Source organism: Tigriopus californicus, chromosome 6 (assembly GCF_007210705.1).
Source record: "Tigriopus californicus strain San Diego chromosome 6, Tcal_SD_v2.1, whole genome shotgun sequence".
NCBI lineage: Eukaryota > Metazoa > Arthropoda > Copepoda > Harpacticoida > Harpacticidae > Tigriopus > Tigriopus californicus.
In genome coordinates, this window is record NC_081445.1 from 12,787,034 (window position 1) to 12,798,665 (window position 11,632).

The window sequence follows — 11,632 nt, forward strand, 5'->3', positions numbered from 1 at the left end:
AAAAATATTCGGACAACATTTTCAACTCTCCCAATTCTTTTGCTATTTTGGCAACCTTTTCCACTTGTTTGACTCTCTCTCAACTCTTGAATTCTTTTTACATTAAAAACAGTTATTGGGTCTTTTGGAAGAACAACTGCTTCCCTTTTCATTTTTTCTTCTTTTGTGTGGATTTTTCAACTTCAAGTCAGATTATTGAAATTTTTAGCACTTATATCAAATTCAACTTTCTTCATCATTATGGCTTTAATTAAGTACAACTAAAAAAAACCTGTACTGCCTGGTTCAAAAATATTTGAATTCCCGCCTTCAGTAGTAGGGCTACTTCAATGTCTATGATTGCACCTATTTTGCAGCTACATCCACATTCAAACAGAGACCATGATGGATGGACGCTGATTGGAACAAAATCTAAACCAAATAATCAGGTTTTAACCTTGGCAACGTTTATTGGAATAGCGTGGCATTTTGGCAAGTTCAACAAAAATAAAACAGCAGTCCTGCAGTTTTCAAACGCATGCATGCACAACAAAAATAACATAGCAAACGAGCCTTAAGCTTTCATAACAAACTTTTAGTTTTGCAAGTTCTGTTCCTTACTGTTTCGTCTTTTCCTAAATTGATTTTTTTTTTACTTTTCTTGAAGTGAAAAAAAAAATTATCGAGGCAGTTATAATAATATTTCATCTTTTTGAGCAGGGTTAGTTTATCAAAGGGCCATAGTTTGCCACAATTGGAAATCAAATTTTGTCTAAAATATTTACTTTGTAGGAATTAGATTTGAGCTCGGCCACCCTGGGCGCCCAAATCATTCAAATCATTACTGATGGAATCAAATAAATAATCAAGGAAGGTTGAGACTAGAGCTACCAATTTACATTTTCAATCGCACATGACATTGGTAGTGGAAGGTCAGAAACCCGATAGTTAGTCACAAAAAGGAACCCTGATTTGTCTTCGATCAATCCAGGGTTGCCTTTTTGGTCAAACATAACCTTTTACCTTACGTTCGAGACGGCTAGTGATTTGACTTTCCTAGCTTTCTAGCAATCCTGATTTTGAAAGCTTATTGTGATTCAACCATTCGGTTTTTCTAATCAAAGGTTTCGTGAATATACTTTGGTTCGTCCATTGATCAAAATTCACTTTAAAAAAGATGCTTCTCTAGCTCTAGTTTTTTTCCACCATTAATTTCTATTTTCATTATGCTTTTTCATATTGTTACGAAAGCTTTTATCCGTTGAAAGGACCTTTTGGCATGTAGCTTATGTGTCAGACTTAATTTTGTGATGTGATTGTTTTATGTGTTAACAATTAACACGTTCTAGCACAAGGAAGAAAAGTCGGGCTTTGCTAAAATCACAATTATCATTAAAATGAACTACAATAGCACTTTAACATTTATTTTTGGGAAAGAGTGGTCAAGCTTACTTTATTATGGAGCATTCAAAACAAAGTAAATTGGAATTTGCTGAGAATTGTGAACCCTGCTCCTGTCAGGACCAAGACGTTTTATCTTCAAGTTCATGGCTGACATTAAAATACTTCCATCTCCCACACCAATTTGGCTATTGATTGAATTTATTCACATCCATATTTGAAAGCGACCTCATGAAACTGTTCTTTTGGTCAATTCACTAACACATTTGATCAATTTAAGCAATCTGGTGACATTATATTCTGTGTTATTTAATTCTTTTATCTCACTGTCTCAGACTTTCAATTCAATCATTCAATCAATACTTGACGGCACACCTGCGTTCATTTTAAATTTATTTACAATTACGTCTTTGCATTTAGACTCATGCTACGTTTTCAAATAATGACTTTTAAATCAATCTCATCAGATATTAGTCATTTAGCACACAAAATCTTTTGTTTCTGACCATTTTCTGCTTGTTTTTTGGATGTGCTCTGAACAAATTTCTAGCGTCTTTGGAAGATATTTTCTAAATTCAAAAAAAACGGAATTTTCTTTGCATTTCCATATAGAAACGGAGCATGACAAGAGATAATGAAATGCTCACTTTCAAAACATTTCTTTAAAAAATGAAGATCCCAATGATCATAATAAATCTCGTTTAGATCACGAAACAGTTTCTGATAAACCCTGAGGGCAAATTGCAAGGAAAAACAGCAAGAACATTTCAAATAGGGTTTACAAAAGATTTGCAAATGACCTGTAATTGAAATATCATAAAAAGCAATTGTTATGGTAACTGAAAACGGGTAAAAAGTGTATGAATTCATGACATTTATGAAGTTATATTTATTAATTAAATTTGACACCAATGCATAAAAAATTGTAGCTAATTACGTCTATAAAGTAATAGACACAGGTCTACTAGCTGGACATCAATCAGTCTGATTTTAACTTCATCAAAAGATTTATATCAATGAAGTGTAATGAGGGCTTTTCTCCCTTGAACCTTGACTCTACATTCTACTCAACTTGATTGGCTAAATTTAAAAAGCATTTAAACACCTGGCACCAATTTATTGACCCTGCCATGGAATTTCAATTAATCCAACACAGGGTTATAGGTTTGCAACCATTAATCCATTTGAGAGTATACTTTTATAGAAATTTTCTCAAATATCGATTTGGCAAAAAACTGTTCACTAACGCAAAGCTCCTGAGTACAAATCACCCAACCTCTAGATCAAAGCAAACGAAGAAAATGAGTTGGACTTGTTGTTTATCAACAAATCAACGATAAACGTTATTCTCCACCGATTAGTTGGCGGTGCTCATTTTCAAATATGTTTATTTCATTAACAAATTAAAAGGTTTAGATAGAGACTTTAAGGGTTATTTATATCGTGTTAGGTTAGGTTGGGTTAAGTTAGGTAAGGTTAGATTAGTTTTGATTAGGTCAGGTTAAGATTTCAAAAACTAGCACCGCCAACTAATCGGTGGAGAATAACGTTTATCCAAATCAACAACAATGCATTAATAACTCAAAAATCCCGAGTCATTTCCTCATTTCCCTCGCTTAAATGTTCAGTGAGTTCTTAGGCACTTGATGAGTATGGCCTCAACCAGTCCGGACAGCCTCCACCAATTGGCCTATGAAGGCGACTTTGAGGCCGTCAAAGTCAAGGTCATCATGAACAACAAGTACATACAATTGATTGTCTATCGAGCCTCCAATCCTGAATCGTCGAATTCATGTCACTTGCTTGTTCCAGAGCCTTGACCGAAACGGATGAATCGGGCCGGATTCTACTACATTGGGCGGCTTCTGGGGGAAGAACCGAGTTGGTCCGATGGCTCTTGGAGCATAACTCGCCCGTGGATCCGCTCGATGAGTCAAAGTATATGGACGTTACACGGAGTTTCTAAACCGAGTACATAAGCACTTAAACTGTTAACATAGAGAAAGTTAGTGTTGCCATTTTGATATCATTCTTGACCTAACCTGACCTGACCTTACCTAACCTTTCGGTTGCAAGGGCCAGGGGGCGCCTAGGCCGCGGCGCAAGCCTGCGGCAGCTCGGTTGCAAGGGTCAGGAGGCGCCTAGGCCGCGGCGCAAGCCTGCGGCAGCTCGGTTGCAAGGGTCAGGGGGCGCCTTGGCCGCGGCACAAGCCTGCGGCCGCTCAATTGAAAGGGCCAGGGGGCGCTTAGCCAGTGGCGCAACAAAATGGCAACACTAAGTCTTATGTACTCGTTTTAAAAACTCTGTGTAACGTTTACAGTCAAAGTAGGGGCTGGAGAAACAGATTTGCTCAATTTCCATCGTTTTGTGTGTTTCAAAGTTTTGCAGGCTTTGGATGGCTAGTTGAGGGGTGAATGGTTCATGGTGTATAATGTATTTGGAAGGAAAAGGTGGCCTTAGGAATTGCTTTGGGAGAGTACGGATGACTTTTCCATGTGATGGTCCATCGATCAGATGGTGTTTACCTGAGAAAATATGATCAATGACGCAAAAATGGCCTGACAATCCATTAGTTGAAGATGGAATGTTCATTAAATGCCAAATTAATACAAATTTGTCAATAAGCAGTTTTCCACAGAAGATGCGAGACTATCAAGCCAGATTTCCATCATTAAGTCATCATCGCAAATTTTATGCAGCACCTCTTTACTAAATCCTCCAAGCCTTCGAGAATCCAGGCTAGTTAAAACCATGAAGTCAAACTCTTGTCTTTCTCGGACTCATTCATTATTAAATTTGCTCCCCTCAAATAATCGTAGGGAGTATGAACGTAGGTGCTGATCCAGTAGCAGGCTTTAAGTCAGACTTATATAATCTTTTGATCAACCCTACATTCAAGAGCTAGCCAGATCCGCCAATTCTAATTCGTTGGTCGATTAAATAATATTGGAAAATGAGAGTTTAGTAAAATAAATACATTTTTCGTCTTGAAGTGCTGGAATTCCAATTCCGGTCAATGAAAAACAGGCCAATGGTCAAAAATTAGTAACTGCAACTTACCCCAAAGATGAACAGAAATTATGAAAAATGCCTAGAATTAAATATGAAAATTTTAGGTACTCACAATCTGATTGAACTAATCCGCCAATGTTTATTGGTTTATGGTAGACATTTCCCTCTATTGTCGAATTTGTTGAGCTACAGTAGCCTACTACTAGGCCAGTAAAAAAAAGTTAGCTTCTTTGGTCTTTTTGCCTTAACATGCTTTTTGGGACGGTTCGACACTTTTCCATTTTTTAGGCTCAAATTTGCTGTCCTATTTCGTTAAAAATCCTCTAAATTTTATGCACAAGAATCCGCTGGATTTATATTGAAATTTACTGTAAGCACGCTCCTTGCCTTCAAAGCTCTTTCGATGGTGGAAAACGTTCAGTCGTAAATGTCAATCCGAAATTATTTGAGTCAGGTTCTATAGAATATTCGTCAATCTTTGCTGAAAAATCCTTTCGGAAATTGGAATTTAAAAAAAGACAAGATACGTTTAATTCCAAGGAAAAAAAAAACTTTTGTATAGAAAGAGTAACCCAGGCCCCCCAAAAATATGTTTGGTCCAATGTCACTGAAATAATGTGACTGACAAGCCTTCTATGCTTCCATATAAAGCCCAACAAGATCAAGTCATTTTGAACCGTTTCTTCTTTAATGGCTATGCGGCACGTGGTTACAGAATTTGAATCTGCTGTGAGGGAAAATAGTTTTGAAAACCGTTTGGAATTTACCCTCAACGCTAAAAAAAAATAAAAATTCGCCGGTCTATAGCTATTACACAGTTAGACGCGAAGATTGTGTATTTTGCGATTTTACCTGCTTCTTTAAAATCGTTTTTGCTCCTCTTCAGTCAATGTTTAGTGCGTGTAGGACCATATTCATTTGCTTTTTTATATTACAAGAGGCCTCCAAATTGTTCGAGGTTGCGTGAAATCAGCTCTTGGTCCGATTAAAGGTCACAGCAAAGTGACCCGGAAACTCGATTTACAATTTTGAACATTTTTTTCAAGAGCAAACGCTAATATTAATCTCAAATTTATTTCACATACACTTCAATGGTCGGTTTCAAAGTTTCTTGAAAAATGCCCAATGGCTTATTGCGTTGCCTTTTATCTAATTATGGTTATTATTTTATCCTTAAGCTGCTGCCTCTCTTCTTAGATGGACGCCTTTAATCATCGCCTGCTCAGCTGGACATGAAGACGTGGTTCGACTTCTCATTGGCGCTGGTGCCCAAATCAATGCCTGCACCGACCAAGGACGATCAGGACTATTATATGCTTGTTCCAGGAACAGAGACAAGATTGTTAAGTTACTCCTAGACGAGCATGCGGACATCAATTTACAAGACAAACTTGGTGCCTCTCCCTTACATCGAGCTGCTAGTTGCGGTCATCTCAAGTAACGATTCTAAGCCTAAATTAGATGATCTTCTTACAGTCACGCTGACTCAATTGTTCCTCTCGAGGGTCCGGATTTTTAGTTAGATGATTGTTGTCAAAAACCTAGTTCTAGGATATTACTGCAAGTATCTGCCACCTGATGGCAGATAATAATGGTTGGGTAATATTTGCAAGTATGTTGCAATTAGAAGGAAACAGGTGTGGTAATTGAAGCCCTCGTGGTTATATTTTAATTGAAATCAAATATGTTTTTGATTATTTGTAATTGGTTTTATGGATGTGTTGAATGTCTGAACAACAGAGAGCAAACTGGAATTCGCTCCCTGTTCAAATTTCTTTGATGCTCAGCTGGACGGAAATGTCGGAAAAAGTCAAATGACGACTTCAGCACGTAAATACCAGAGGTTCCTCAAATACAGACATTTGTAAAATTAACTTAAAAGTAGCAGCTGAAAGTGATGCACTTCTAGATAATCTTATTGGAATGGAAATTGAATTGTGAGACATTGATATTCTACAAATGTCAAGTGATTTTGACACAAAAAGATCCAGCTTAATGACAACCCTCGTTTGTTTTAATTTTTGTGCAAGTTGCACTTTTTGAATGCTATGCTAATTATTAATGCAATATCCCGTCCCGGAATGTTGCGAGGGAATGTTACTGATTTAAGCGAATTGAAAGATTTGCTATTTTTGATCATTTCCGCTATATGGTTAAAAATGGCTTATGACTATTTCTCATTACTGATTTCCCATATCTCATCGTAAGTGACGTTACTCTTCCTAGAACTCTAATAACCAGATACTGTCGCTTTTGACCAACAGGGTTCTTCACGTCATGTTCGATTACTCAAATCAGCTGGATCTGAACGCCCAGGATCAGTGCAAGAATACGCCCCTCCATTTGGCGTGTGAGGATGGGCAGGTGGAGGTCATCAAGATGCTTGTGGAGGCTGGAGCCAACAAATTTATAGAGAACAAAGAGGAGAAGAAACCTTTGGACTTGGCTAAACCTGAAGTGGTACGAATAGTCCGTGAATGGTTTGAATGAAGATGCCTCCATTTGATTTCTTGCTGCGAGATTAAGCCAATAAATGCGAAATTCTTGTTAGTTGCTCTTTTGGAGTTGCAATCTCTATAATGGCACTTGCCATATCTAGCCCTCATGCTCAATTTTAACCAGCTTCTCAGATCTGGAACTCTAAGAAGTGCCGTATTTGCCTGTGGAAAAGTGAGATTACTAGACGTTGGAAAAAGTTACCTTGAAAGACAGACACAGATGATATTCGAAAGTCAATCAATAGAGGGCGGATTTGACACTGATTAGCACCTTGAAAAGAAAATCTAGCGATTTTTTCGTAGCCGGTTAATTGCTCTCGAGAATTCAGATCGTCCACGCCTAAGAATAACTTCATTTCATGGTGGTTGCTTTCTTTGCATGAAGTTCATAAGTGAGGCTAAACAGTCCTTTTCATTGAGCGGAGGAAGCGCCCTCTGCTTGGTCTAGGTGTGGACAAATAAAAGTAGAAGCGAGAAAATACGCTCTAAGATGCTTGATTTCATCAAGAGATTATTAAATGAAACTACGTAGTACTGTGACACAATTATCAAGCCATTAAACCTTCTGGTAGACGTTTTAAATGCTCTAGGGGTAAGATTCCGAATAAGTGTGACATGTAAATTATCCTTTTTACGGAAGGTTATTTACTGTTTGATTGATAACACATCAACACTTTGGCAATCATCGTTTCCAACAAAATAGTTTAAGCAGTTTAAGAAGCTTTTGGTAACTAGATTTAAAAACATCACTTTTTCTAAACTTATTATCAGCTTCTTTAGGACAATTTCATGGGAAAAAATGATGATGCAAGGATACAATATATAGCTCTCTGTTTATTCCTATTTGGATGTCAAAAGTTCGGTAATTATATCCTAATAGGATTTGAAATGCCTGTCAGAGGGGTTGATTGTATATTTATGGTGTTAGAATAGAGTTGCAGGAAGTTGGTAAGTGAAAAATGCCTAATGAAAGTCAAGCATCTTAGAGTGTATTCTAGTATTCCTATGTTTATTTGTCCGCAAAGAGAGGAGGGAGAGGAGAATAAAAAGGACTAAGCTGATATGCCAGTTTCCAAGAAACCGGCCCTGATAGTGATAGCTTCGGAAATTGATGACGCCACTTTGAAACCGCTTAATGAACATGTGTGAAAATGAAAATTGACAAGAAAAAAAATCGGACTAGGTTTCGAACTTTCGTTAATGTGTTTGATTTTCACTTCGAAAGCCAGTAGGACCGAGAATGTTGACTCAACATTGTCGGAATTGCTAATGTTGATGAAGCATAACCTACATGGTATGCATCGTATTAGACTTTCGATTTTATACTGGAACTTTGTCCTGGAGAAACAAATCTAACTGCAACTAATATGAAGAGCTAGGTCACTAACCAAATGTAAAAATTCGAGACAGATTATCTTGGTGGTGAGTAGGGCCGGCCAAAACTTGCATTAAAAGAAGTCGCTATTCTTTTTTTATTCTTTTTTTGCGAGCTTCCTTATTGCTACTGGGATTGGAATTCTAGCAGTTCAAGACAAAAGCTTTATTCATTTTACTTAACTTTTATTTTCATATGTTATTTGATCGATCAACAAATTAGAGTTGACGGATCCAGCTAACCCTTGAATATAAGGTTGATCAGGATTTTTAGACAAAACAGCTAACTTGCATACAATTGTCAAAACACAGGCACTGACTCTTTCTGGGGGGCTGTAAAGGTCATTTTTGTCTTTCAAATCAAGCAATAGTCATTGAAAAGTAGACACAACAACTCTCAGCACCATGATATGAACCTACTTACTATACCTGGGAAGAAGAGGCTGGCTGTGGTAACATATTGGTAGAGCATCTGCTATTCAGCTCCAATTTGCGACTCCTAGTTTGATCCCAGGCTAGCCATTTTGATTTGCTGCAAGAGTTGCTACTCTGACAGCTTAAATTTGCAGGACATTCCTGAGGGTGAAGTATTTATAATTAATGTTGGCTACGACAATGAAGGGGGAATATTCTTCAATTGGGACACCTCTCATCAGATGGAAGGCCATGTGAGAGAGCTACCATCTGACTTTTTAACAAAGAAACAAACATGGGGAAAGGATTCTTGGATTGTTCAAGCTGCCTCTCAGACCAATCAGCTAGACCAGAATCTTTTACACATGATTTTACCATTGCTTGATAAAAAGATACGTGAGTTCTGCAACAGCATATTGATAATGTCAAAGTGAGTGAAACCATTGCACAACAATTTTGTTTTTAAGGTTGTTTTATTACATGTTAGAGATAAGATTACTGATCTGGTTAATCCTTGAATATAAGGTTGATCCGGAATTTTAGTCAAAAACTTGTCCAAGTCTGACTTAAATCCTGCTACTGGATCAACGCCTACATAAGCTACAGAAAATGGATGGATGAAATAAATAAGCAGGCAGTTGTTAATATAACTGTAAGCTATTTTGTAGTTTCATGTCAAACAAAGTTCTAGAAAAAATGGGGAGAACTTCAAATCACACAACTTTTTCCCAAAAATTGATACCAGGTTGGTCTAAAAAATTCCCAAATTGCAGAAATATTCATATTTTTGTGTTGAAGTGGTTGAAATTGCATAAAAAAGACAGAAACATATGAAATATTGTTGATAAAATTGCAAAAGTTGCACATGCAATTTTCTTGATGATATGCAAGTTTTTTTGCAAAATTTGCACAATTTGCAGAATGCAAGTTTTGGCTAGGCCTAGTTGGAATAGCCAAAACTAGAGGGCTTGCCAAAACTATCTAGGGGAAAGTTGCGAAAGAAAAATTTGCTTGTCCCATATTTTATTACTTAAAACTGCAAAGGCTGTGATTATTTTTGGACAACGAACCATCCTATCATATTTTGAACGATCGTCTTTTAGTCAACATCAAATCAGTCACATGAATGGAAAATAGCTTATTTGAAATTGCCGGACTAGTTACTACCTTGCTGCTTGTCTAGCAGAAAAACTTTGGAAAAAGAGGCAATGAAGGAAGACAGGAGAAAAGGCGCTTTCCAGGTGAGATACTTGTGTAAACGTAATAGCAGAAAAATAATGGGAAATAACTTTTGAATAAAATAATAGACAAATGTTTGCAGTTTGGAGAAACAAATAAAAGTAGAAGAGGCCTCCCACTATGCCTGAATTTAAATTCAACTCTTACTGATGAAGTTTAAATGAAAGCAGTGAAAAGGCATGAAGACATGTTTCCCCGTTCTCTAGGTTTTGGGTAATTTATTCAGAATGTGGCAAAAAATGGTTAACACTTACAATCCAATTACCGAAGTTTTGCTCCCAACTCTGGTTATTTCTTAACAGGCTTGTTTTGAATTTGTCCATGATCGTGAAAAATGTATTCTATATTTTGTAGATATGTCATATTTGTAACAACCAAGTATTTGATGGTAGGATTAGTGTTGCCAGAAAATTTCCTTTATTCCCCAAAACACGTGCTAAATAACCCTATCAATGAACGAAAACATCCCTATCTTTTTCTCAGGCTCCATCCTTGCCCAATTTGCTTACCTCGAATGTTTGCTGGGAATAAGTAGGTTTTGGTCCTGAAGCAGGATTTAAGTCAGACTTGGATAAGTTTTTGACCAAAATTCTTGGCAAACCTAAATTCAAGGCCCAGCCAGATCCACCAACTCTAATTCATTGGTTTATCCGATATCATATGTATGCTTTGAAAGCTAATTAATATAGATACAGCTCAGTTTATACAAATCAAATTCAGTTTTCTTCATTCTTTTAGAATTGAATAGATTTTGCAAAAAAATGGAAATATCAAGATAAAATTGATCTTTGAAAAAGGGTGGAGAGCCTAACCGGTTTAGATTAGGCGGTTTGAGTCAGAAGAATGTCAAAAAAAACGGTCAAAAGCCAGAATTTATATATAAACAGGAGACTTTGCTACCCACTTTGATCTCAAATCAAGCTTAGATCTTGCGTTTATTGGTAATTTTCGCGCTTTTTCTCCGCTAGTTATCTGGAAGCACTGGCTGCATCTTCTTTTGGTTCAAAGAGTACTGACTGCATTTTTCGTAACTGCAAGGAGGCAAGCGTACTTCTGAAAGCCAAGTCAAAGAGTACTCTTTGAGAGTACACAAATTTTTGAAGGCAAGTGAACATAGAGTACGGAAATGTTCGCAATTGATGCCATGTCGTTTAGAGGACGGAAATCAATGTTCCAAGTTATTTAGATAGTTTGTAATAGGCAGGTTGTCAATTACGTTGCATCAAATAAAGGGCATTTCACAAAAAACTACGAACACTTGATCAAACTCGGAACCCCAAAAAACTGATGGTCAAAATAATGTGCCAGATTGAAATATACAAAAACACTCCTTGAAGCATATGAAAGCCAGTCAATTAGCTGCATCTTCATTCAACGTTACATCAAAAAAGTGCATTAATGTGTCATGATAAAATTTTTAGTTCATAAAGCTCGCCTTCTTCTGTCCTCAAAGTACATCTTACATTGGCACTAAATAACACAATTGGAATCATAAATTTTAATGTACTCATGTTGGAAGTGAACTATTACGATGGGAACTGCAAACAACATCCTGCAAATGAAGCCAAAACATCGTTTGAAAATTCTCACCATTCATTTGGGTTCCTAATCTACTTTAGGTAAGGTGAAAATGTACGTTCGTCCACACATTCTGAAAATGTACGAGTACGTTCGTCCACACTACGCATTCTTCTTTAATAAGAAGGCGCATTGGT

The 11,632-nt window shown here is 36.9% G+C and overlaps 1 protein-coding gene across 2 annotated transcripts; it reads left to right on the forward strand.

Annotated features, from left to right (window-relative positions):
- The first annotated feature begins 2,903 nt into the window (after nt 1-2,903).
- LOC131882591 (26S proteasome non-ATPase regulatory subunit 10-like) lies at nt 2,904-6,942 on the forward strand. Of its 2 annotated transcripts, none has more exons than XM_059229788.1 (4): nt 2,904-3,121; nt 3,193-3,318; nt 5,571-5,829; nt 6,657-6,942. In XM_059229788.1, the coding sequence occupies exons 2-4, from the start codon at nt 3,210-3,212 to the stop codon at nt 6,880-6,882; spliced, it is 594 nt and encodes a 197-aa protein (XP_059085771.1). In that variant the 5' UTR covers nt 2,904-3,121; nt 3,193-3,209; the 3' UTR covers nt 6,883-6,942. The 2 variants fall into 2 exon arrangements, with proteins under 2 accessions (XP_059085771.1, XP_059085770.1); XM_059229787.1 differs by having other exon boundaries at nt 2,907-3,121; nt 5,590-5,829.
- Nucleotides 6,943-11,632: the final 4,690 nt, after the last annotated feature.

What these genes read in the sequence shown, in the direction of transcription:
- LOC131882591 (XM_059229787.1), top strand. Translation starts at nt 3,027, where the DNA reads ATGAGTATGGCCTCAACCAGTCCGGACAGCCTCCACCAATTGGCCTAT. An exon ending in AAGGTCATCATGAACAACAA is followed by an intron (nt 3,122 to 3,192) that starts GTACATACAATT and finishes TGCTTGTTCCAG; the next exon opens with AGCCTTGACCGAAACGGATG. An exon ending in GCTAGTTGCGGTCATCTCAA is followed by an intron (nt 5,830 to 6,656) that starts GTAACGATTCTA and finishes TTTGACCAACAG; the next exon opens with GGTTCTTCACGTCATGTTCG.